This window comes from Cololabis saira, chromosome 2 (assembly GCF_033807715.1).
Source record: "Cololabis saira isolate AMF1-May2022 chromosome 2, fColSai1.1, whole genome shotgun sequence".
Taxonomy (NCBI): Eukaryota; Metazoa; Chordata; class Actinopteri; order Beloniformes; family Belonidae; genus Cololabis; species Cololabis saira.
The window spans coordinates 1617172-1644431 of NC_084588.1; the positions used below are offsets into that span (position 1 = coordinate 1617172).

At 43.5% G+C, this 27260-nt stretch overlaps 1 protein-coding gene across 1 annotated transcript in view; it reads left to right on the top strand.

The window, feature by feature from the left end:
• Window positions 1–1658: 1658 nt before the first annotated feature.
• aldh1a3 (aldehyde dehydrogenase 1 family, member A3) overlaps window positions 1659–27260 on the top strand; it is a 37406-nt gene continuing 11804 nt past the window's right edge. The window contains exons 1-9 of the mRNA XM_061735837.1: window positions 1659–1820; window positions 1888–1992; window positions 3983–4123; window positions 10986–11115; window positions 13188–13249; window positions 18451–18579; window positions 21037–21150; window positions 21765–21867; window positions 24598–24782. Of these exons, the coding sequence (XP_061591821.1) occupies window positions 1659–1820; window positions 1888–1992; window positions 3983–4123; window positions 10986–11115; window positions 13188–13249; window positions 18451–18579; window positions 21037–21150; window positions 21765–21867; window positions 24598–24782 (1131 nt within the window). The remainder of the gene's footprint in view (window positions 1821–1887; window positions 1993–3982; window positions 4124–10985; window positions 11116–13187; window positions 13250–18450; window positions 18580–21036; window positions 21151–21764; window positions 21868–24597; window positions 24783–27260) is intronic.

Here is a 27260-nt window from a genome sequence, read left to right on the forward strand (position 1 = left end):
TGAGTCATGTAGAGGAGCAGGAGGAGGAGAGGAGCATGCAGCCAGGAGGCAGGGCCAGAGGTACTGGCCCAAATAGGCACCCACGTTCCCCACAGGCCACTCTGGGGTGGGGGGGCCTGCACCCCCAGGAGTGGGCCCCCACCGCTGTCAGAGCCCCCAGTGTGGAGCGGGAGATGGTAAAAACAGTCATCCATTCACATCCACGACAAAGAACATAGAAACCTGAGAATGGGTGCTCCAGCGCCCATTCCACTGTGTACCACTGAGTACCACTGTGACACAAAACACTGAATCCAGCCATTGACTATCTAGTGGGGGACTTGTGCACCATTTTAAGATATACTGTAACGTATTAACTAAGAAGTAATACTGGAAGTTGGCTAAGTCTAAACCTCCACAGTCTCTAGTTTACGTGATGTACGTGATGTTTTATTTTTCCATAGAAATTTTGATACATCTGAGTCCAGTGACTTAAACCAAGAAGAAGGGGGCTTGAAGGGTATCATTGAAAAAAGATAAATTATTTTTAGTAAAACCATCATTTTGGTGGTGGCAATTCTCCCCATGAGTGAAATGGGAAGAGAGTGGGAATCCCGGCACGGTGCATCCAAGTGAGCGGCGCGGCCTTCGTGGTGCTCGGACCTGGAGACTGTGTTAGGGGGGCTGATAAGAGGGGAGGATGGATGGATGGATGGATGGATGGATGGATGGATGGATGGATGGATGGATGGATGGATGGATGGATGGATGGATGGATGGATGGATGGATGGATGGATGGATGTTGAAAAATTGGAAGGAAGACCTGATCTGATCAAAATTCAACAGAAGTGTTTATTGTACAGAATACATGAGCTCACGGTTCAGCACCCACTAATCCGGAGGCGATTAATGTCGACTGGATCTCAGGTGAAATATAAAAAGACCACGACCACATGGCTAACGCGTAAACTTTTATGCTATATAGGTGGAGGTGGAGAGGGCGTGGTTTAGACTCCCGTGGTTGACTGATCTTGGAGACTTGTCTCTTTGTCCAATCCGACACCGGCTTTTCCTGAAAGAGAAGAAACTACAACCCCCAACCTTCTATCTTGGTCTCTCACGTGTCCTTTGTTCTAAATACGTGGTTCACTAACCACAACTGGGGAAATCCAATTGGTTAGGTTTGTGATATAATATGAAGACAACAAATGCACTAATAAATGCAGAAGATGAGGAATAAAGAATCAATGTCCAACTGAAAAATAACCATAAAACAATGTAACTTAAGGCTATGAACAAAAAATGATCAAAAACAATATCTGACATGAAAAATAAAATCTAGTGAGCAATAACAAAATAATAAACCAAAGACAATGGACGACATGAAAAGTTGGAGATTTTCACCCTAACACTAAAAACAACAAATTCGGACAATGAATTCATCAGTTCCGGGTGTTTTATTTTTGTGTTTCCAGGCATGAGTGGCCCCTGTGGACCGGGCTGTGTGGAAGTTAGGTACTTGGGCAGAACATCAGCTTTAACTGCAGCTCTTTCCGTTTTTCTATCTCATTCTGCAACAAGTCTGGGGGGGGGTGGAGCCGGGGGTTCTTATAAAAGCTTGTGGTGACGGGTTGAGGGGGCAGACCGGACTGGTTGCGGACTGCGCTGGAGACTCGCGATGGCGCAGACGGGACGCTCGGAGAACGGAGCCCCGGAGAACTGGCCCGGGGCCCAGGAGGACGGGCCCGGGGCCCCAGAGGACGGGCCCGGGGGCCCGGAGCAGGGGCCGGCTCGGGCTCCTCCTCAGCCCGTTAAGGTCCACCGGATCACACACACTAAGGTAATGAAGAGGCACACACACATCCGTGCGTGTCCGTTTAAAGCATGTGACACTTGCGTGCCCGCAGGTGTTCATCAACAACCAGTGGCTCCGGGCCCGCGGGGGGAGAACCTTCCCCACCCGGAACCCGGCGACGGGGGCCAAGCTGTGCGACGTGGAGGAGGCGGACGGAGTAAGAGACACACGCACCTGCAGCTGCGGGACACACACACCTGCAGCCGCAGGACACACGCACCTGCGGGACACACGCACCTGCAGCTGGGGACGCGTCTCTGCAGCATCTGGTGTGTAAACTGCTTGAACACGGAGACTCTTTTCAAGCATTCTTATACACCTTGATGCAAAAGACTCATTTTGACCACACTTCTACAAAAAAATTGTCGGGAGCCGCAAGAAATAACAGAGATTTTAAAAGTTATTTTAAAATGTAGCCTATTATTTCAGCTGTTACAACCACTAAAACTATAACAACGGAAATGCAGCGTGCATTTTTAGGCGTACTTTGAAATAAATTAAACTGTGAAAAAGTAAAATAAAAACTACCCCACTCTAATATAAATTAAACATTTTGCTGCAGCTTTAAAAATAAATATAGAAATTAAAAATAGTTATTTTAAAATTAGATGACGTCAACTCAAACTCCTAGATAACTGCCCAACAAAATAAACTAATAAAAATGAATTCAGAAATATAATTTATTTATGTTCGGGATTTTTTTTCAAGGACAATGAGGATGAAGAGCCGCATGCGGCTCCGGGGCCGCAGGCTGCAAAACGCGCTGAGCGTAGGGCCCCATCTTCCAACGGGGGCCACACTTTGCTCGAGGGAACGCATTTGCACGGTAGGACATATGCGCATACTGTAGCCTATGTCCTACCGTGAGGCGGAGGAGAGAAAGGAGACCTGTCATTTGACGGCGCAATGACTGACAGTCCTCCACATCTGACCAATCAGAGGGCTGCGCGTGCAGGCAGGTGCAGAAGGTGACATTTAAACATGTCGTCCAAAAGACATCACGAATCAGGAGGGAGCAAGACAGAAAGAAAAAAAAAGGCAAAAACACGGGGAAACTCGAACTTGAAGGTGGGTGTTGTTGTTGAAATAAAACTTTGTAGCACAAAACTACAGCTTCCACTCATCCGATAGGAATCTGTCTCCAGTCTCTGTCTAGACTGGAGAATTAGCTTTTTTCCAGCAGCCTTGATGAACATTTATTAAAGGCCTTTTTTTTTTACCTTGTCTGCACACATATTAATGGTTAATACCATGCTGGTAAGAACCTAAAGCATATGTATGTGCATTTTTGATATAAAATATATATGATATATTTATAATATTATTATAAATATATATTATTATAATATTATTATATTAATATGCCACATATATTTATATATATATATATATATATATATATATATATATATATATATATATATATATATTTTTTTTTTTTTTTTTGGGGGGGTGGGGGGTGAGGGTTCTTCATCCACTGCTAGTCCAAGACGCGAAAAAACACATGGAAGCCACAACGAGCACTGGAAATCTGCAAGAGAAAAAACAAACAGACACGGGAACAGGCAGAGACACGAGCAGCAACTGTCCCAAGTCCCGGGACCCAATCACAGCTAGGCTAGGCTAGGCTACCGCCATTAACTAACCCCCCAAAACTGCGGAGCGAGCATGCAGGTGAACGGGCCGATGTGTGTGTCTGTGGCTATGTGTCTTTGGCTATGTGTGTGTGTGTGTGTGTGTGTGTGTGTGTGTGTGTGTGTGTGTGTGTGTGTGTGTCTGTGTGTCTGTGTGTGTCTGTGTGTGTATGTCTGTGTGGCTATGTGTGTGTGTGTGTGTGTGTGTGTGTGTGTGTGTGTGTGTGTCTGTGCGGCTATGTGTGTGTGTGTGTGTGTGTGTGTGTGTGTGTGTGTGTGTGTGTGTGTGTGTGTGTGTGTGTGTGTGTGTGTGTGTGTGTGTGTGTGTGTTTGTGTGTGTGTATCACGGTCCCTGCTTTGATGTATTTCGTCATGTTTGATCCGGATAAGTGAGTGTGCGGCTCAGGACGTGAACTGCAGCTGAATTTCAGGGGTGACCCAGGACCCAGGACCCCGTGGTCCACAGTGACCCGCGTGTCCTGACGCCTGGTTCCTCTGCTGGTGTCTCCTCAGGCCGACGTTGATAAGGCGGTGGAGGCGGCCAAGGCGGCCGGCCGGCCCGGCTCTCCGTGGAGGAGCATGGACTCCTGCGGCCGGGGGAGGCTGCTGCACAGACTGGCCGACCTACTGGAGAGAGACCGGCTCCTGCTGGCGGTAACACCAGGAACTAGAAGTAGAAGTAGAAGAAGACAGACGAGGGACACAGTTCACACCAGAGGAGGTGGTTCTGCTGTGGGCTGGTGTCTTCTCCGTCTTCTGCTTACATGTAACCATTATGTTTTCCTTATTGTTGAAACATCAGGTTACTTTCTACACGAATAACATCCAAGTCAGCTTCTCCTCACAAAGCTTGCCTGAGCTTCAGTTTGACTTCTTAAAAAGTTATCTAATGCTTCCTGACTTCATGATGAAGGAAAGGCTCGGCCGTAGTCGTAATCCAGACAAGTCGTCCAGGCAAGAAGCCCGGAAGGTGAAGTCCTCATGTGAAGTGTACATGAGAAAGACCTGGGGGTCCAGCTCAATGATGTCCAGTCAGCTATCTGAGGGGAAAATAATCAAAGTTGCTCTGGCTTTGTAAAACACACCTCAGAGTTGTTGTAGTTGAGGAGAGACAAAGCCAATACACCCCCTACTTTCTACCACTAGCCCTACTCACTACCACTACCCCTAAAATTCAAGCCACAAATTTTTAGGGCCCTTGTAATCTTCCCAGGGCCCTGTCCCAATACTCCCCCTACCCCTACTTTCAGCACTACCCCTAAATTTTGCTGCTACGTCCCTGCGTGGTTTACGTTCGGGTACGTAAGCGACTGCGTAGTTACGTTTGCACATATGTCACACCATATCAGGAAACCCAGAGCTAAAAGCTGTTTTAATTTCAGCTGTAGCGCTGTTAATATGCCACTTTATTAAGTTTTAATATTTTTTCAGGCGTAAAAGTAACCGTTAAGATCCCCAACCTGGGCTCAGTTTATCCAGATAACGCCTGTTAAGAAATTTGCCCCGAAAATTTCGAGATGAGTACAGCCGGCTGCCGGCTTGGGAGCTGATTTACGGTTCCGCGTTAAATCGACGCAAAGCCAACGGCGTAGGGTACGGCGCGTGTCGCCGCGTAACCTACGCCATAGGCTCTGCGTTGGTGTAACGCGGAGCCATAAATCAGCCTTTATTCAGGCGAGGTTTGAAAAAGACTTCGCAACAACGGGCAAGCGAGTGATTATGTACATTCACTGAGTGAATATTATGAAAGTAAAATATATATTTCTCGCTAGAAATTTAATCAAAACGCATTTTTATGCAGAAACTAATTCAAAATATTGATTTTATTCACTAAAAAATAAGAAATGTCCGCCATGTTTTTTTTTTATTCAATCCGCAAATGACGACGAAAAGCATTCTGGGAAATTTTTCTGGCCCTTGGTCAGCTAGGGAGCATCCGAAAACTCTCGCTCTGAAGGGCCAGATTCGTAAGCACTACCCCTAAATAAGCACACTCCCCCTAGGTGAAAAGAGGAATTGGGACACCACTACCATCACGGGAACGCGCAAAATTTAGGGGTAGGGATGAAAAGTAGGGGTAGTGGTAGTATTGGGACTGGGCCAAAGTACTTGACGTGGTCCACCTCAGACGTTAGACCTGGCCTCAGCAGGTTGTCCTGATGGCATCAAACAACATGAAACATGATCTGTTTCTCCTGTTCTGGTTCCTCTGTTTGCACTCAAATGGTGTATGATGTTCTTAAGAGGACCCTTAGACTACAAATAGTTTATACTTATTAAGTACTATGTAGCAAATGTAGAACAGACATGATACGTACCATGTAGCAAACGTAGTACACACTTAATACGTCCTATGTAGCAAATGTAGTACATACATAATACGCATTATGTAGCAAACGTAATACATGCTTTTTTTTTTTTTTTTTAAACCACAAACAAAACACAAAACCGACCAAACCGACACGGAGCCGACCAAAACACGAGCAGCAATCGACCCAAATCTTGAGATCTGAACACAGTCTGAGCTAAGCTACCGCTACTGCTACCTAACCCCAAAAACTACAGAGCAAGCATGCAGGTGAACAAGCCAGTGTGTATGTCTATGTGTGTGTGTGTGTGTGCATGTATTTATATGATCATGTGTGTGTGTGTGTGTGTGTGTGTGTGTGTGTGTGTGTGTGTGTGTGTGTGTGTGTGTGTGTGTGTGTGTGTGTGTGTGTGTGTGTGTGTGTGTGTGTGTGATTGTGTGTGTAATAAACCAAACAAAGCTCCACCTGAAGTGTATCTATAGTGGGGGAGGGGGGAGCAACCCCGCCACCCGCGAGACCAGGGGCCGACAAGGAAGAACCCGGAACCCAGGCCACCAGCAACCCCATAGAGGGGAGAAGTCAGCGAGGTCAACCCCCCCCCCCCCCCGGCGGTGGCCGAGGGGGCCCGCGGGCGGGGCCCCCACGACACGGGAAGAAGGAGCCAGAGATCCCGTACATACCTAATACGTGCTATGTAGCAAATGTAGTTCATACTTAATAAGTAATATGCAGCAAACGTAGAACATACTTAATACGTACTGTGTAGCAAACGTACTACATACTCAATACATATTATCTAACAGACGTAGTACATACGTAATACGTACTATGTAGCAAACGTACTACATACTTAATATGTACAATCTAACAAACGTAGTACATATTTAATACTTAGTACGTAGCAAACATAGTTTATACTTATTAAGTACGATGCAGCAAACATAGCACATACTTAATACGTAGTATGTAGCAAACGTAGTACATACTTAATAAGTACTATGTAGCAAATGTAGAACATACATAATAGACACTATCTAACAAACGTAGTACTGTACATATTTAACACTTAGGATGTAGCAAAAGTAGAACAGACATAATACGTCCTATGCAGCAACGTAGAACATACTTAACACATGCTATGTATCAAACGTAGTACATACGTAATACACACTATGTAACAAATGTAGTACATACTTAATATGCACTATGTAACAAACGTACTACATACATAATATGTACCATGTAGCAAGCTTAGTACATACTTTATACGCACTATGTAGCAAACATAGTACATACTTAATACGTAGTATGTAGCAAACGTACTACATACTTAATATGTACTATCTAACAAATGTAGTACATACTTATTAAGTACTATGTAGCAAATGCAGAGCATACATAAAACATACTATGTAGCAAACATAGTACATAATACATACTATGTATAGAACGTTGTAAATACTTAATATGTACTATGTAACAAACGTAGTACATACTTAATTGGTACTATGTTACAAACGTAACAGAACATAATATTTTTATTGTTTTGGTGAAAATGATCAATTCCATGCTACTATGTCGTACTATTTAGCACAGTGGAATCAGAATCAGCTTCATTGGCCGAGTTTGAACATGTCAGACAGGGAATTGGACTCCGTCTACAGCCATTTTTGTTCTACGGCGCCATCTTGGAGAAAGGAAGACACTGGGATGGAGGAGGGAAAAAAGGATCTTCACACTGTGTATAAATACACAGTGTAAAGGTGCAAAAAACACCTCTGCACAAAAAAGCAACATACTCATAACAAATGTAACGACATCGTAACGAGATTTGTATGTGGGTGGGGGGGGGGGGGGGGGGGGGGGGGGGGGCGGGGGGGGGGGGGTGGCATTGGCATTGGAGAGTGAAGGAAGTGTATTTATCATTGTGTATGTGTGTGAGCCCGAATATAAGACGACCCTGATTATAAGACGACCCCCTCATTTTCAATACTCAAGTTTGGGAAAATACTTTTTGAACACCAAATTCAATTTTTATACAGTAAATAATTACAGTACATCTGAAACAAATGATTATAGCAATATATTTGAGAGAAAAAGCATGTTATTTTGCCTCATTCAAATCATCATCTTGAAGTTTGCATTATAACTTCTCCTCAGTTGCCGGTTCACCTGCCGATCTTCCACCCACTTTTCTCCAGATTGTTGCTACGTTTCTCCAGTTTCTCTCTTCCCTTATTTTCTTCTCTTTTCTTTCTTATCGCTTTTTTTTTTTTCTTTTTTCTTCGTGACAGGGGTTCGCTTTGGCCTGGGGAGTTAAGTTCAGCATTCGGTTTAAAGATATCCGGCGCCATCTAGCGTTGCGAATGGGTATAATGTCTAGACCCCGAATGGAAGACGACTTCCATTCGATTTTTTAAGTCTTATTTCAATGCAAAAAACACCGTCTTATATTCCGGCCAATACGGTACTCCTCAGCCATGGTCCTTGATCTTATCAGGCGGCTCGGTATAGTCCTGATCAGGGCTCCAGACTAACTTTTTCACAGGTAGCACTGGTGCCACCTAGCTTTTCATTTAGTAGCACCAAAACAAATTAGGTAGCACCATATTTTTCATTGCTAACATTAGTTACATTATTAAGCATTAATTAACTGTTTACAGATTAACAATCATTATGTATAGGAAACACATATAGCCTACAGTTAGGCTAATTAATGTGATGAGTTAGTTAATAAATTAAAAGTTGGATAATATAATTTATATAAATGCTTAGTAATGTTAATGTACTAACTAATGTTAGGCTAATTAAGGTGACTTTATGGTAAAGTGCATTTTTGCAGCAATATCGCTGCAGAACCAAGAAAATGCTACATTTAGTCTGGGCTACCTCACCCATCAGACAATCTAGCAACAAAAATCAATATAACCATTAATATACAGGACTGTCTCAGAAAATTAGAATATTGTGATAAAGTTCTTTATTTTCTGTAATGCAAAAATGTCATACATTCTGGATTCATTAAAAATCAACTGAAATATTGCAAGCCTTTTATTATTTTAATATTGCTGATCATGCTTACAGCTTAAGAAAACTCAAATATCCTATCTCAAAAAATTAGAATATTCTGGGAATCTTAATCCTAAACTGTACGCCATAATCAGCAATATTAAAATAATAAAAGGCTTGCAATATTTCAGTTGATTTGTAATGAATCCAGAATGTATGACATTTTTTTTTTTTTTTTAATTGCATTACAGAAAATAAAAGAACTTTATCACAATATTCTAATTTTCTGAGACAGTCCTGTAAACTTGCTGGCGTGGTTGTGCTTGAACCACTTCTGAATATCCATGGTTACTTTGTGTTAACGGAGCAGCAGAGAGCAGCATCTTGCTGCTGCAGGAAACTGCTGGAAGCAAATGAGTGACGGACACTGGCTGATTTATGGTACCGCGTTACACCAACGCAGATCTTACGGCGTAGGATACGCGGGGACGGTGCGTACCTTGCGCGTCGCCGCGTACCCGACGCCGTAGATTTAACGCGGAACCATAAATGTGGCTTAACGCGGGCGCATTTATCAGTTTTCTTTTCGTCTTTTCAACTGAGCAAACACATAAACTGAGGGTGCAATGCTGATGCACCCTCGTAGAACCGGGCCTGGGCCTGTCCCTCGTATCTTAACCACGGGAACCGTGCCATTGTTGTTGAAAGCTGTACTTTTTTTTCTTCTCCCCACTCTCCCCCGGGTCTTTCTCCAACCTGTCACTCTCTTCATCAGAAGAAGAAGAATCCGATTCTTGTCGTTCCCTCTGCTAACCATTCTCCTCCTCCTCCACCAGCCTCTGGCACATCTTTCTTCTTAAAATAATCGACTATAGACCGCTTCATACTGCGCTTTGTTTACCTTTTTGAGCGCGCTGCGTGTACGCACGTAACGTGCGCAGACCGTATCAGGTGCAGTCAGACAGAGAGAGACGAGAAATAGGACTCGCAGTAATGAGCCAGAAAGTAAGATTGTATTATCAACCACTCCATTAATGCACTAACACAGCCGAGTGAAAAAAAAATATACATATATTTTTTTTTTCCACTAGTCCTCTTGCAAGTAGCACCGGAGCGACCTCATTAAATTTTAACTCGCACCTTAATAAATTAGGTCGCATATGCGACCTAATAGGTCGCACTCTGGAGCCCTGGTCCTGATCCAGGTCCACTGGTGTCCTGGGGGGAAGGGCAGGGCTAGTGGGAGCAGAGCGTCTTGTTTTAGTTCTTCCAGGGAGATTGTGACTGGAGCGGCCTGCCAAGCCGCCCTGTCAAGGTCAGGTTGTAGAATAAAACAATTGCATTTGGATCAGGCAGGCTGCAGTAACTTTCCGTCATCCTTAAATCTCTGATTCATCAATGGCGACTCCAAACAGACGAATTTGTGGTAAATTCCCGCCAAGCCGAGCTTCCAACTTCTCCAAAGTTTTTTCAATCCTGCCATTGAGTCCCAAAACCGCAGCTAGCTTGCGATTTTGCTCCCCCAACGTTTGAGTCCAAGTGTGGGTCGCACAACTTTGTGGTTTACAACTATACAAATATTTTACACTTTGGCCACTCCCTCTCAAAAATCCAATTTGACTGTTTGAAATTTCATCAGTAGGAAATATCTCTGTAGATCCTACGGAAGAGTATTGGGGCCAGGCCAGAAAAATAATAATAATATTTAAGAGGAGGAAGATTTTTTTTTCATTATGCACTTCGAGAAAAAAGTCGAAATGTCGAGAAAAAAGTCGAAATGTTGAGAAAAAAGTCAAAATTTCGTGAATAAAGTCGAAATGTTGAGAAAAAAGTCGAAATTTTAAGAAAAAAGTCCAAATGTCGAGAGAAAGTCGAGATTAATGTTGAAGTACAATTTCGAGAAAAAAGTCTAAATGTTTAGAAAAAAGGCGAAATTTCGACTTTTTTATTTTTTTCTCAATATCGTATTTCAACATTAATCTCGACATTTTTACTTTTTTCTCGACATTTCGTCTTTTTTCTCGAAGTGCACAATAAAAAAAAACTTCCACTCAAATTTCTTTTCTCCTGCCCGGCCCTAATACTCTTCCGTAGTTGATCCACTGGGAGGCAGTGAAAGACTTCTATCACAGATTATGTTCAGGTAAGAAGAATAAGAAATGAGTTGAATATTGATGCTTATTTTCCGGACTCTTCAGACACTGGAGACTCTGGACACCGGAAAGCCCTTCATGCAGTCCTACTCCGTTGACCTGGAGGGAAGTATCAGAACCCTCCGTTACTACGCGGGCTGGGCCGACAAGATTCATGGCAAGAGCCTGTCTGTAGGTGAGTTCATGCAGTCGTCCAGGGAGGATCTGTAGGATGTATGTTCACCTTAAATTACATATTATGTAGTTATGTAGTGCTCCAAGTGGGGTCCCTAAAGTACGGTGGCCGACAAGGGCCAAACGCACTGCAACGGCCTAATGCGTCTCAGTTAAGGAAAACGGCTTCAAGTACAGAAACGGTTTAAATTCACAAACTCAAAACGAGGTACAAAAAGAGGAACGTGGTGCAAATGAAAAAACCTGCTGCAAAAAACAAAGACAAATGCAGCATCATCAAACGCTGCAAATAGAGAAACGATGCAAAGCACAAAACTATATAAAACAAGAAACCATCTTCAAAAGAAAAACGCTTCATAACCGGTCACTACAACCTGAAGTGCTCCAAACCTGCAGGGGGCGCTCTCGGCGTAACAGCTCAATGGACAGACACACGGGATGTAGAGAGAGACCGAACAGCTGACTGAACCACAGTGTTTACATCCATGGTTTAAACATACAGCGGGAACGGTAATGTGATTTTTATCTGATTATATTTATATATACGATGTTTATATCACTGTACAACGCTGTACATTGTATCGTCTGGTGTAAAATATAATAAAGAAACATCTCGTAATGTGCAGCGTTGTACAGTGATTCCGGTTGTAGTGACCGGTTATGAAGCGTTTTTCTTTGTTTTAAGTGTAATGAGATTTTTTGACTAAAAATTAGACATTTTAACTAGAAATAAGACAAATATTCCTGGTAAGATTTTGAGTTTTTTCAGTGTGGCAACAGAAAATAAAACATAGAAAAATATATAACAAAAATAAATATAACCTGTGTGGTCCAGTCAAGTTGAGATGGAGTCTCTGTCTCATGACCACCGTTGTCTAACTTGCTGGCGTGGTTGTGCTTGAACCACTTCCCAATATCCATCGTTACTTTGTGTTAACTGAGCAGCAGAAAGCAGCGTCTTGCTGCTGCAGGAAACTGCTGGACGCAGATGAGTGACGGACACTGGCTGATTTATGGTTCCGCGTTACACCAACGCAGAGCCTACGGCGTAGGTGTACCCTACTCCGTAGGCTCTGCGTCGATTTAACGCAGAACCATAAATCAGGCTTTACGAGTGAACGTCTCGCGAGGGGCAGTCGCGTTGTCATGGCGACCCACTGTATAGCCAAATTGCAAGGAGAGAACAGAGTACTATGAGCTCATGAGAAGTCCTGGTACGCCGTAAAAAGTCCCGGTACGCCAGAGGCTAATATTGAGAAGTGCGGGTACTCTGCACCGGTGTGTACCGGCCCACTTAAAGCACTGCTCCAGCCTATGTCCGTGTGCTTGGCGACGGACACGTGTCCTGTTCGTGCGTGAAGGTGAGGGCATCCGTGGCGTGTTAGTAGAGCGCGCGGTCAGGATAATCCATCCATGATTTTGTGACAAATGCACACACCGATCCACAAATGCACAGGACAAGAGGCACAATTAAATGCACAGAACAATTCACTAATGCGTAGGACAAGATACACAAATGTATTTCTGATGCACACACAAATATAACCTGATTTACAAATGTTTTTTTGTCTGTTAGATGCGCTGCATTTGTGTGTGACTTTTGCGACTCCCCTGACATGACTCGATCCACAAATGCGTTTTTTTAAACACCCTCGGTTCCCTTATATCAAACCTCTCACATGCTGTGGTCAGGGCTCTGGCTGGCAGCACAGTATCATATATTTCATGAATGGATTCATTTAGATGATTGTTTGACATATACGTATATTAAAAAATGGCAGCAGTTTCTTCATGAACTTTTCTCTGCCTACAATCATCATCATCAACAATCATTTTTACAGCAGAAGACCAACAGAGAAAATATCTAAATAAATTTTGAGATTCAAATCATTTTCATCAAGCAAGATAATGAAGTAAGCATGAATATTACTGGCCTTCTAACTTTTTGCTCGACAAGCGTTTTAAAAGAGAAGCTGGACAGCAACGTAAAAGATATAGAGCAGAAACGATCATCAAAGACCACCTTCATGTTCCCTTTTCTTCTTGTTTTAATCCTTTATTTCTATTTTACAGATGAAAGCTTTGTGTGTTTGACCAAACATGAGCCAGTTGGCGTATGTGGAGCCATTATACCAGTAAGTCTCCAGGTTTGGGTTGAATTTCTGAGCAGTCATTTATATTCAGCTTGGTATGAAAAGACCTGGGGTTTTCATTTCACCCACCAGGACCAGGAGCAAAGCAAAGGGGCTGTGGGATTTTACCCAATGGTACTTTTGTGGTGGGCCTTGTAGGTATAAATATTTGTGTTTGAGTACTCCTAGTATAGATGGTTTGCATTGACGTCACTTCCCCACTGGACCAGCCCCCTTACTGCACTGAGTGGCAAAAACAACTGTAACTAGTGGAAAAGACGGAATAACAGCTGATTATCGGCTTAAATTAGCGTCAGTTGGACTTGACAGTGACCCGTACAGTTACCCCATGAACCAGTGGTCCATGGACATTAATATTTGGTACAGTTACCAAGAACCAGTGGTCCATGGACATTAATATTTGGTACAGTTACCAAGAACCAGTGGTCCATGGACATTAATATTTGGTACAGTTACCAAGAACCAGTGTTCCATGGACATTAATATTTGGTACAGTTACCAAGAACCAGTGGTCCATGGACATTAATATTTGGTACAGTTACCAAGAACCAGTGGTCCATGGACATTAATATTTGGTACAGTTACCAAGAACCAGTGGTCCATGGACATTAATATTTGGTACAGTTACCCCAAGAACCAGTGGTCCATGGACATTAATATTTGGTACAGTTACCAAGAACCAGTGGTCCATGGACATTAATATTTGGTACAGTTACCAAGAACCAGTGGTCCATGGACATTAATATTTGGTACAGTTACCAAGAACCAGTGGTCCATGGACATTAATATTTGGTACAGTTACCAAGAACCAGTGGTCCATGGACATTAATATTTGGTACAGTTACCAAGAACCAGTGGTCCATGGACATCAATATTTGGTACAGTTACCAAGAACCAGTGGTCCATGGACATTAATATTTGGTACAGTTACCCCAAGAACCAGTGGTCCATGGACATTAATATTTGGTACAGTTACCAAGAACCAGTGGTCCATGGACATTAATATTTGGTACAGTTACCATGAACCAGTGGTCCATGGACATTAATATTTGGTACAGTTACCAAGAACCAGTGGTCCATGGACATTAATATTTGGTACAGTTACCAAGAACCAGTGGTCCATGGACATTAATATTTGGTACAGTTACCCCAAGAACCAGTGGTCCATGGACATTAATATTTGGTACAGTTACCAAGAACCAGTGGTCCATGGACATTAATATTTGGCCACTAATCCAGTTTCCTGATATTTACATGTACTTAATTTCTACGCCGGGGAAATACACGAAGCAAAGCTTGAAGGCTTACAAAAGTCTTGACGCTTGGTCCGACTTCAAGGCAGGATTTGTTTGTTGTTATGATTTGACTGTTTAACGTTAGCTACCCAAAAATCCAACATTACCTGATACAAAATGGGAACCACAAATCCACGTTTCGGTGCCTGTGAATTGCAGCGATCCATTTGTCGCTCTTAAGCTTATTTTTCGGTAGTTTGTAAAACGACAACTCTGATTTCTTGCTAAATCTATGAGTACAGTCGATCCCACAACAGCTCTTTCCCATTTTAGATGTTTTACTAGTTGCTCAAACTGAAAGTTTACGCTGCCACTCAGTCTTTCTGACACTCAGTCTTTCTGACACCCGCTGTGAAGTCTCATCTGTGACGTCATGCGCATTCCCTCTATTCCCAGTACTCCCAGAATTTCAGACTATCTGTTGCCCAAGTTATTTAGTTAATGGCCTCCGGCAAGAGTCACAACAATAAAACTCTGTTGTGTAGAAAAAAACAGAGAGAGTTTCGATCAGAAGAACAAATACAGAACAGTCAGATTGGGAACAACGACAGTTCCTTGATGAAAGTCCTCGGACTTCAAGTCCCGGGCAGCTTTGGTCATAATGTAGCTGCACATACAAGCATGTACGTGAGCAGAACTGAATTACACAACAGACCAGCTGGTGTGTGTGTGTGTGTGTGTGTGTGTGTGTGTGTGTGTGTGTGTGTGTGTGTGTGTGTGTGTGTGTGTGTGTGTGTGTGTGTGTGTGTGTGTGTGTGTGTGTGTGTGTGTGTGTGTGTGTGAGCATGCGTGTTTGTATGTGAGCATGCATGTGTGTATGTGAGCATGCATGTGTGTATGTGAGCATGCATGTGTGTATGTGAGCATGCATGTGTGTATGTGAGCATGCATGTGTGTATGTGAGCATGCATGTGTGTATGTGAGCATGCATGTGTGTATGTGAGCACGCATGTGTGTATGTGAGCATGCACTTGCACAGTCACCACCAAACTGTCGAGCAGAGCAGAATTCCCAGAGAGCTGCAGCTGTTTCTCCAGCAGCGGCTTCACTGCATCATCACTCATGAGCCGATTATTCTAGTCCGGGGGTCGGCAACCCTCTTTTTAGCGCCGCCCTAGTGGCTCCTGGAGCTTTTTCAAAAATGTTTGACCTTTCTTTTTCCTTTTTTTCTTCTTTTTTTTCTTTTTTTCCTTTTTTCTTCTTTTTTTCTCTTTTTTCTCTTTTTATTTCTTTTTTTTCTTCTTTTTTTCCTCTTTTTCTTTTTTCTTCTTTTTCCCTTTTTTCTTCCTTTTTCCTTTCCTTTTTAATCTCGACATTTCAACTTTTTTCGCAAAACTTTGACTTTTTTCTCGACATTTCGACTTTTTTCTCAACATTTCGACTGTTTTCACGAAATTTTGACTTTTTTCTTGACATTTCGACTTTTTTCTCGACATTTTTCAAGTGCATAATGAAAAAAAAAATCTACCCCAACTATATTTAATATAGAAACATGCAGCATGTGTTGTCTTCATTCTAAGGCTGAGGCTAAGGCTCCAGACATATTTGTTTTTTTGTGTTTTTGGTCCAATATGGCTCTTTCTACAGTTTGGGTTGCCGACCCCGGCTCTAGTCCTTCAATCTTGAGGTCCAAGAGTTCATGGGATAAAGAGTTTATCTTTAGCATCAAAGAAAAGTAACCACCCCTGTTCATTCATACAGGCGGACATGCAGACAGACAGGGGGGGCAGGCAGACAGATAGGCAGATAGATTTTACCTGTCAAGGTTTGACATTCCCCCAGCCTTTCAGTTTCTGTTTTGCCCCGCCTGTGTCCCATCTGCCCTGATTGTCTGCACCTGTGTCTCGTCGTGTCTCGTTATCCCCTGTGTATATCTGGTCTTGTCATTCCCTTGTTCCCTGTTGATCCGCACTGTTTTGTCCTCCATGTTTCCTGCCACGTTTTTCCTCCTCAAGTTTTTTGATCCCTGTTTAGTTTCTTTTGATCCTGCAAAGCAGCGCTTTGTTTTTGGTTTTCTGGAATAAATCCTTGGTTTTTGCAACTCCTGCCTCCTGCTCTCCTGCGTTTGGGTCCACACCATACACCAGACGTGACATTATCACCATTTCTAAAACACAGACACTGCAATGTTCCTATAAAGGTGGTTATAGAGGAGTTTCCTCAGGCGGCCTCTAGATGGCAGCGTTGCTCCGCTGTCATTTATTTGACAAGTTTCAGACCACCAGCCGTCCGTATCTGTTTGCTTGTAATTTACACATCCTCACAGTGAATTACGGGAATCATATGGAAATGTTTAGCAACGAAACACTTTACAACAATGACACTTAAGAAAGTAAAGAAAAAAGGAAACAAGGCTGCTACTTTGAGAAGAGTTGAGAGGAACTGCCGCCGGTTGTTTCCTCCAGATGGTTACAAGTAGTTTGTAAGTTCAACATTATGAAAAAAAAGTAAGGGAGTGTGCTCTCTTTATATAAATTATATTTATACATTTGGCGTTGCTCTTTGAAGCTGAGGCTCTAGTTACAGTTTACAGTTTTTCCCTACAAAGTAGCTCTTATCCTCCGTCTGACTTTACAAAAGAAAGGAAAATGAGCTGAGATGTATATTTCATAGCTGCCGGGCAGGACGTTGGTCAGAACAAGCAACTTTGACATGGTTGGTACCAGGAGCGTCTCCAGACATGTTTCCTAGGGGGGGCCAGAGGGGGCCACTTCAACTGTTGGGGTGGAACCAAAACTAAAAGCCATCATTACAGGACCTTACTATACTGTTGTAGTATACAGCCTCAGAAATACTTTTTTTTTTTTACTTGTCCGCATATATATTAATGGTTAATACCATGTTGGTAAAAACCTAAGGCATATATATATATATATAGCTGCAGCTGCCTGCAGAGGAGCAGCCTGCAGAGGAGCTGCCTGCAGAGGAGCTGCCTGCAGAGGAGCTGCCTGCAGAGGAGCTGCCTGCAGAGGAGCTGCAGCCTGCAGAGGAATATATATATATATATATATATATATATATATATATATATATATATATATATAATTTATTTGTTATTTTTTGTATATATATATATATATATATATATATATATATTTCTTTTTTTTTTTTTATTATTATTATTAGGCTCAGAAATACTTAAAGAAACCCCTCTGCAGGCAGCTCCTCTGCAGGCTGCAGCTCCTCTGCAGTTCCTCTGCAGGCAGCTCCTCTGCAGGCTGCAGCTCCTCTGCAGTTCCTCTGCAGGCTGCTCCTCTGCAGGCTGCTCCTCTGCAGTTCCTCTGCAGGCTGCAGCTCCTCTGCAGGCTGCAGCTCCTCTGCAGGCTGCTCCTCTGCAGTTCCTCTGCAGGCTGCAGCTCCTCTGCAGGCTGCTCCTCTGCAGTTCCTCTGCAGGCTGCAGCTCCTCTGCAGGCTGCAGCTCCTCTGCAGGCTGCAGCTCCTCTGCAGGCTGCAGCTCCTCTGCAGTTCCTCTGCAGGCTGCAGCTCCTCTTCAGGCAGTTCCTCTGCAGTTCCTCTGCAGGCTGCAGCTCCTCTGCAGGCAGCTCCTCTGCAGGCTGCTCCTCTGCAGCTCCTCTGCAGCTCTTCTGCAGGCTGCTGCTCCTCTGCAGGCTGCAGCTCAATGAGCGAAGGAGAAACTCCCTGGTAAATACAGGGTAACCACTTGTTGTGAGGTGAGGGGGATTGGAGGAGACGTGGTGTCAGCTCATGTGCAGAGGGGCGGGGCAGACTTTCATGCATGCTTGTCAGCAAACTGCTTGTTTTGAAGATTTAAAGAACATTCTGTGAGGGGTCAATGGGTTCACATCACGGGTTAGAGATGTTGGATTTAATTGTCTGCTTTTTCCCTCATTGGTAAGATGATTGATGCAGTTCTTGTTTCCGTGCCAGTGGAACTTCCCTCTCCTGATGTTCATGTGGAAAATAGCCCCGGCCCTCAGCTGTGGAAACACGGTGGTCATCAAACCGGCGGAGCAGACGCCCCTCACAGCCCTCCACGTGGGGTCGCTCGTCAAAGAGGTGAGATGTGAGGACTAACGTGGGGGGCGGAGGGCTCCGTCTTTAATCACAGGAACACAGTACCGGAAGGGTTGGACGGGACATCAACAGTTGAGGAAAGGACTAAAAGTGGATGTTACTTTAATTCAGATCAGCCGAGAACATCAGAAAAGACTTTTCCTACAAGAGAAAACATGTAATTGATGCCTGGTCACATTTTTTAAGGTGGCCAAACAGGACTGTCTCAGAAAATTAGAATATTGTGATTTTCTGTAATGCAATTACAAAAACAAAAATGTCATCCATTCTGGATTCATTACAAATCAACTGAAATATTGCAAGCCTTTTATTATTTTAATATTGCTGATCATGGCTTACAGCTTAAGAAAACTCAAATATCCTATCTCAAAAAATTTGAATATTCTGGGAATCTTAATCTTAAACTGTAAACCATAATCAGCAATATTAAAATAATAAAAGGCTTGCAATATTTCAGTTGATTTGTAATGAATCCAGAATGTATGACATTTTTGTTTTTTTTAATTGCATTACAGAAAATAAAGAACTTTATCACTATATTCTAATTTTCTGAGACAGTCCTGTATTAATAATGAATAATAATGCATTTAACTTGTAACGCACTTTCCATTCATGAATCTCAAAGTGCTACACTTAGACCATTATTCATTCATACACATCCTCACTGGTGGTGGTAAGCTACGTTTTGTAGCCACAGCTGCCCTGGGGCAGACTGACAGAAGCGTGGCTGCCATTCCGCGCCTAACGGCCCCTCCGACCACCACCAACATTCATACACATTCACACACATTCACAAATTATTATGCTAATTTTGCTTTCAACATGTCCTATGAATGTCCTGGAGTCCTCTGGTTGGGGCATGAAGGGGAGCAGTGCAGCACAGACGGACGGGTTACAGCGTGACACACTCAGAAAGCACTCTCAACTCCAGTAGTTCTGCAAGTCCAGTGTTGAACTGAGAGTTGTTCATAAAAAGGAGAAGTGTTACCGATAAAAAAGAAAAGGAGCTGCTGCTGGCCTGGAAAACAAATGCTGAACGATTGACGGCCCCCCACAACCAGCACACGGGTCTGCAGCTCTCTTAAACTGTTTAGTGTGACGTAGTAGCAGGTTCACCTGCTGGAAAACATCCCTGATCCTTGTTGTGCAACTGGAGGATGACCATGCATCCTGGAGGATATGACCATGTAAGGACATCCTGCCCTCTGAAGTCATAGGGAGGATAATTTAGAGGAACAAGCTAGAGAGATGTTCACAGCAGCCACGTATTTTCTTCATAAGAATAAAATAGCATTTATTGATCTTGTTGTTTGAGTCTCCAGTCACATCCATGATTAACAATTCAATTCAATTCAACTTTATTTATATAATAATAATAATAATGATTGGATTTATATAGCGCCCTTCTAGGCACCCAGAGCGCTTTACAGAAATCATTATTCATTCATACACATTCTCTCCGGTGGTGGTAAACTACATTTGTAGCCACAGCTGCCCTGGGGCAGACTGACGGAAGCGTGGCTGCCATATCGCGCCTAACGGCCCCTCCGACCACCACCAACATTCATACACATTCACACGGGGCAAGGTGGGTAAGGTGTCTTGCCCAAGGACACTACGACAGCAAACTGGGATAGAGCGGGATTCGAACCGCCGACCTTCCGATCATTGGACGACCCGCTCTACCACCTGAGCTACTGCCGCCCCCTATATAGCGTCTAATACAACAAAAATTGTCTCTAGACGCTTTCCAGAGATCCAGAACATGAACATAAACCCCCGAGTAATTATTACATAAACAATGGCAGGTAAAAACTCCCCTAGTGGGAGAAAAACCTTAAGCCAAACAGTGGCAAGAAAAACTCCCCTTTAGGAGGAAAGAAACCTGGACCTGGACCAGGACCATAAGGGGGGTAGAAACCTGGACCAGGACCTGGATCATAAGGGGGGTAGAAACCTGGACCAGGACCTGGATCATAAGGGGGGTAGAAACCTGGACCAGGACCTGGATCATAAGGGGGGACCCTCCTGCCGAAGGCCAGACTGGGGGAGTCGGGGACTTCAGCAGCACACAGCAGGCAGGTGGAAGCAGCAGCAGGATGACCAGGGGGGGTGGGGGATGGGTGGTATCATCCAAGCGTGTGCCCAGCGGTACAGCCAGAGGACTGGTACTGCAGTACTGCAGTACTGTATTGCGGTACTGCAGCTCAGAGAACTGAAACAGCGTTTGCATTCCCGATCAGTCCCAGAAACACGCCAAGCTGCCGTTCCAAGCTTCCACTCACACTTTTATGTTGTAGTTATTTAGTGCACGAGACTTAAATATAAACCAGTGCATTCGCCTTTTTAACGGTAAGCAAAAGTACCGGCCTGTTTTGTTGTCTGGTATGAGAGACCTCAGTTTGCTGTAATAACATGTTTTCTGGACTTCTCCTGCAGGCGGAGTTCCCTCCCGGGGTGGTGAACATCGTTCCAGGATTCGGCTCCACAGCAGGAGCGGCTATTGCTCACCACAAAGACATCAACAAAGTGGCCTTCACCGGCTCCACAGAGGTATCCAACACATGAGAATGTACTTCTGCTGTATAATCATCATGTTGATAAATGAATGATAATTAGATACATTTTTGAAAGAGAACCTAGCAGCCATTCAAGTGGCACAGTTCCGCTTTAACAGTGAAAGTTCTGATAGATTGTAGGAACAAAGGAAGCCTCTTCTCTCCCAGAAGAACGTGGAAGAATGATTGAAGTTTGGAAAGTTGTATCTAAACGGACGAGACTGTGAAAGACTGAGAGAGGATGTTTCTGCTTAGCAGAGATCAGGGGTGGGGGGGGCGGGGGGGGGTGGCGTGACCAGATCACGTGACTGGTCTAATCACAGCCTTTGCTGTTAGAAAATCTTGTTTTATCACATCGCGATATTATCGCAAATGCAATTAATGGTTCAGCACTAGTATGTAGTCCTTGACGACTTACTACAACCGTGTCACTTCATCAGAATATCGTTGGACTGAATGAGCTGAACTGATAATGTCAAACAGAAAACAAATACTGGGGCTGATTTCCACTGAAGGTGGTTCCACAAGTTACTGAATCGTTGGTACTTGCTTGTTCACGTTCTCCATGTGATTGTGGGTAAATGCACTCACTTTTCCAACTCCGTGCAGGTTGGCCAGCTGGTGACAGGAGCTGCAGCCAGCAGTAATCTGAAGAGAGTGACCCTGGAGCTGGGGGGAAAGAACCCTTGCATCGTGTTTGCTGACTGTGATTGTGAGTAAACCAGCTGCTTTCCTCTCTTCTCCATCAGCTGAAGCACAACCCAGTCACAGAAGCCGTGTTAGGTTACTGCGTTATACTGCTACCTCTCCATGATCGGAGAAGAAGGTTGGAATTAAACAAATTGAAAACCTGCTTCTGAGGGAAAAACCATAATCCCACATGCATTTTCCATCTGGAACACCACAGGGCTTCGCTGCTCTCAACCTTGACACATTCGCATGGTTGTGTATCTGGTTTCAGAGGCAAGAAGGGAGGAAAGAAGGAAGGAAGAATGAAAAGAAGGAAAGAAAGAAGGAAGGAAGGGAGAAAATAAGGACGGGAGGATGGGAGAAAAGGAATGGAGAAAAGGAGGAAGGAAGGAAGGAAGGAAGGAAGGAAGGAAGGAAGGAAGGAAGGAAGGAAGGAAGGAAGGAAGGAAGGAAGGAAGGAAGGAAGGAAGGAAGGAAGGAAGGAAGGAAGGAAGGAAGGAAGGAAGGAAAAAGAGGAAGGGAAGAAGGAAGGAAGGGACAAAAGAGGAAGGGAAGAAGGAAGGAGAGAGCAATATGAAAGAAGGGAAAAAGGAAGGAAGGAAGGAAGGAAGGAAGGAAGGGAGAAAAGAAAAAGAGGAAGGGAATAAGGAAGGAAGGGAAAAAGAAGGAAAAAAGGAAGGAAGGAAGGGAGAAAAGAGGAAGGGAAGAAGGAAGGAGAGAGCAATATGAAAGAAGGGAAAAAGTAAGGAAGGAAGGAAGGAAGGAAATTGTGAAATTGTGTTTGTGTTGTTCTGACTCTTCCAAAAAAGCCAAGCTGATTCACTGGTTAAAAAGATTCAAATCTGAGGAGAAAACAGACGCTGAAGGAACTTGGTTGTAGTAGATGAGTCTGTTTGTGTACGTACTCCCTTCATGTCTCTCGGTGCACGTCACTGAGGACTACGAATGCATCTGCTTCCACCTGCGCACCTGGTCATCCCGCTGCTGCTTCCACCTGCCTGCACCTGAATCTGCAGCTTCCCTTCCTGCTCCAGAAACCCAACAGAAACTGCTACAGCCATCCTTGTTAACTTGACATCTCATCTGTTTTCAGCTGACTTGTAAGGCTGTTAGATACGGAAGCGTATTGCATTCACTTGAGATACAATTTGGATTAAAAAAAAATTCTGCTTTGTTTTTCTGAATTTACAAGTTAATTATCTCAGAATTCCGAGAAAAAGTTTTAATGAAAAAAAATAAACCTGCTCTGTTTACAACCTGCGAGAAGCTCTCACAACCACAAAGTCCTGAGGTGCCTGCGCAAAGTCGACAAACTAATAACAATACCATCTATATAACTTAAAGACAAGAGTATCTCCCAATGTTTCAAACCGAAAGCAAAATAAAACTGGTTAAACTGGACAGGCGAGACATGTTTGCTCCCATGACATCGAGTTCTCAAGGGAATGACAGACTTCTTTCTTGCATGTTGTGAGGTATCTGGTTAATTCAGAACAGAGCAGAATTATTTTTTCAAGTGAATGTAATACGTTTCCGTAGTTAGGAGTTGTTTTTACACGTATTTATTTTGTTTTCCACTGATGTAAGATACAGTCAGTCCGGTTTCATGCAGATCTAAATCAGGCAACAGTCTAGCTAAGGATTAAACTGGAGGTTCCAAATCCAAGTAAACATGCACAAGAAGACGATCGAATTATTGAGTGAGGGCCATTCGACTACGTGACGCTAGGTGGTGCCACAAGCACTTTCACGTTGGCGATTTTCCAGTACAATTAGTAAACCACCGCGAAGGAGGACAACATGCGAAAAAATGAACGCTAACGATGCAGCAGCTCTGTTAATGTGGTACATAGTAAGCTGCAGGTAAGATGCAGCAAAGTCTCCCTCTTCTTCTGTTAGCATGTTGTTGTGACGCCGTGACTGTTATTATTCCAGAAGGAGGAGTCCCAGGGCGGTCGGTAGCTCGGATAAGCGTTGGTTGCTTATACATTCAGAAATAACTTGGATTAGGACGCATTATCTGGAACTAAAAGCTCCATCTCAAGAGCTTCAGTTCTGTTCCACTACAGCACGGCTAAGGTGTATACACAACTCTGATATCGGTCAGATTAAGGCAGCAATTTGACTTTCTGTTAGTCATAAGGGAAACTCATCCCCAGTGGTGTTTAATAAACCCAGTTATCCTCCCACGCAGTTTTACATAATCCTCTCATATCACATACCAATCACAAACAAACCGTCTCCAGCTGTGAATTCCAGCTGTGAACAGTGTGGGACGTGCAGTCCACCGTCTGCTGTTCTGGAATCACATTCTTAAAGGGAAGGCTCATACGGACAAGTGCGCACATACAGAATGGTTATATATGATACAATATCTAGGCACAGTTCTAGACTGCCAGATGAGCTTCTCTGGAAACACAAGAGTATATTTACAAGAAATGTTCCCAGCGACTCTATTTACTCGGAAAGCTGAACAGCTTTAGTGTCAGTCAGCAGGCCTTAGAACTTGTGTGTAAGACCATGATTGAGAGTGTCTTGACATTTCATCTTTCTGCCTGGTTTGGTCACCTAAACTGATTGGGACCACAGGTTCATCAAGTCATCTCTGGGGGTCAAGACTTGGTGCTACGCTTACGATTAGTGATATAGAATGCTTGGTTAGAACATGACAGTGGACATGCACTTGTGATGGATGGGGTTATTGTAAGGGACAGCCTTCACAAAGGTCATAAGAATGCAATGTCCTCTCCAGTGCAACAGGCTGTGGAGGAACTTCAGAAAGGAGCCTTTTACAACCAGGGTCAGTGCTGCACTGCTGCATCCCGGATCTTTGTGGAGGAAACTATTCACGATGAGTTTGTGTCTCGGAGCATTGAAAGTGCCAAGAAGATTGTGATCGGAGACCCGCTGGACCTACAGACGTCACACGGACCGCAGGTACGCCCCGAAAAGAAATGCTCCCCCTTTGACATTTTTAATAAGTGTTGCAGTGCAACCATGTGTATGTTTAACGCAACGCCTCAAGCCCGGTTCATTTAAAGTTGTAATCTTTCAGGAGGAGATGGAGTAAACCAATAAAAGTATCCTTGCTGCTCATTTGAAAATAGCCGGGACAGATTTCTTGGTCCTACTAAAGACGGACTATGTTCATGAAGCGCTTTGACCCGTTATGCTACGCTATCTCCACATTCACCACTGAGTCATGTGTTGGGGCTCCATCGCTGCCCTCGGCTTGGGGGGGTTAAATCTGGGCAAAACAACAAGGTTTAAAGGGGACCTATTATGGCATTTAATGTATATTTTAAACAGGCCTTGAATGTCTTAAAAACAATCAAAAGCTTGTTTTTTCTACATAAATCAGAAATTCAGCCTGTGGGCCATGTCTCTAGTTTTACCGCTTCTAACCTCCTTCTGTATGAGGGATTCTGAGGGGGCGGGGCTATGATAATGAGGCTCTGTGCTGATTGGCTGCCTGAATGACGTGTAGCAGGGGAGGGAACAAAGCCTCTCCGGGCAGAAGAGCAGCGGCTGCGTACGCTATTAAAGCATGTCGCATGCGATGCGAGCGAGCGTCAGTGACAAAATTAATTCCATTGCTTTATTTTTTTTGTATTGGACTGTCCTAACTGGCCGCGAGTTTAACGGTTTCAGTGTGGACAGAGAGCGTCCGATGTCACGCAGCCCGACGCGATAGTTGGACGCTCGCATGCAGTTAGGACATGGTGTAAATGGATCTTAAAGCCTGAATTACGGTCCTGCATTAAATCGTACCCTACGCCATAGGCTCTGCGTTGGTGAAACACGGAACCATAAATCAGCCTTTAGTTCCCTGAAGAGGGAACGGGTCACCTCGTCTTCACACTACACAGGAAGATTTAAGTGAATTCTAAACAGTTACACCACAGTTATTTACTCTGATTCCTCATCATTTCATTTCTTATGTTACAAGACAAATGAATCATGTTAACTGTAAAGAAATCACAACACTGAATGTTCACAAATGGCAACTTTATTGTTAAAAAAATAAAACATAAGTTGTATATAAATAACATTAATGCACTATTGCTGCTCAAGGAAGGACCGTGCGTCTTCTGAAGGTGTCGTTGAACAGATTCAGGTGCTTGGAAGATCTGAAACCATGAACAGAAGAAAAATGTATTACTAATAGAGCTCTAGTGTTACCTAACACTCCGTTAGGGAACACCGGAGCCACTCACCGGTCCGGTGCACCGGAGCTAAGCTAAATACTTAGCCCATGCAAAGATCATACTTGTAGACAAATATAAATAACATAAAAAATTTAATTCACTTACCGCTGACTCGTGTGCAGTTGCCGGGTCCGTACTGTTGGTACTGATCCTTTTATGAGGGCAAGTGTTGATGCAAAACCTCATTTTTACTGTCTCTCCTTGCTCAAACAGCCACTCGATACACTTCGCTTCCAAACAATGGCGGACGCTCCGGCCGGCGGAGTTAGTTGTGGGCGTGGTTTCAGCAGCGGAGGACAACCTATGGAAATCTGCTCCCGTCGTTACGTCACGACAGGAGCAGAATCCGAACGGCTCGTAGAAGTCACATCACACTGGACGGCTCATCCGGGCGGCTGTACAGACCCTGCAGAATTCGGTTGCTTTCTTCCTTCTCTGTGTTGGCAGGCTGAGGGGAGACCACTTTATATATGTTAAAACAAGAAAAAACCTGTTTTTCATAATAGGTCCCCTTTAAAGACTTTCAAGGCATCCTGGAGAAGTGTTGTTATGTTTGCCAGTTGAACTGATTTACACAAAAAACTCTTTTTAGGCATATTTTTGAAGATAGCGTGCTGGTGCTTATCCGTCGCGTCAAAGGTTTGAGCTTATCTAACATGGATGGGTAGGTGTCCTGACACTAGGGGTGTAACGAGACACTAATCTCACGATACGGTACGATACACGATATTGAGGTCACGATAACGATACGATATTATAGCAGTATTTTTTTTAACAACCTTGAATGAGGAACATATGACTGGAATAAATGGTCTTTTATTTGAAAGACACAAAATACAAAACAATGCTGTGCGTTTGCCCTATTGTTCCAGTTTGTAATTCTTTATAACTGTTTAAGTTTTAAAGAGAAAGCCAGGCCAACCATTTTCCACAAACTGAACTAAAAGTAAATGTCAGGTTTGCATTATGCATCTTCACTTTCATACAAGTACAAATATTTAGCCACTGAAACTGAATAGTTTCTCTCATGTATGGCTTGACTTTTTTTTTCCAGAAATTTAACCACTTAACAACTTAACAACTTAACAACTTAACAAATTAAATAAATAAATAAAAGTAAATAAACTATGAAAAGTGACTGTTATTTGTATTCTGCCAGAGCTCAGAGCTTCACCTGCTCCAGCCTGAGGTCGTAAGGTGAACCCGG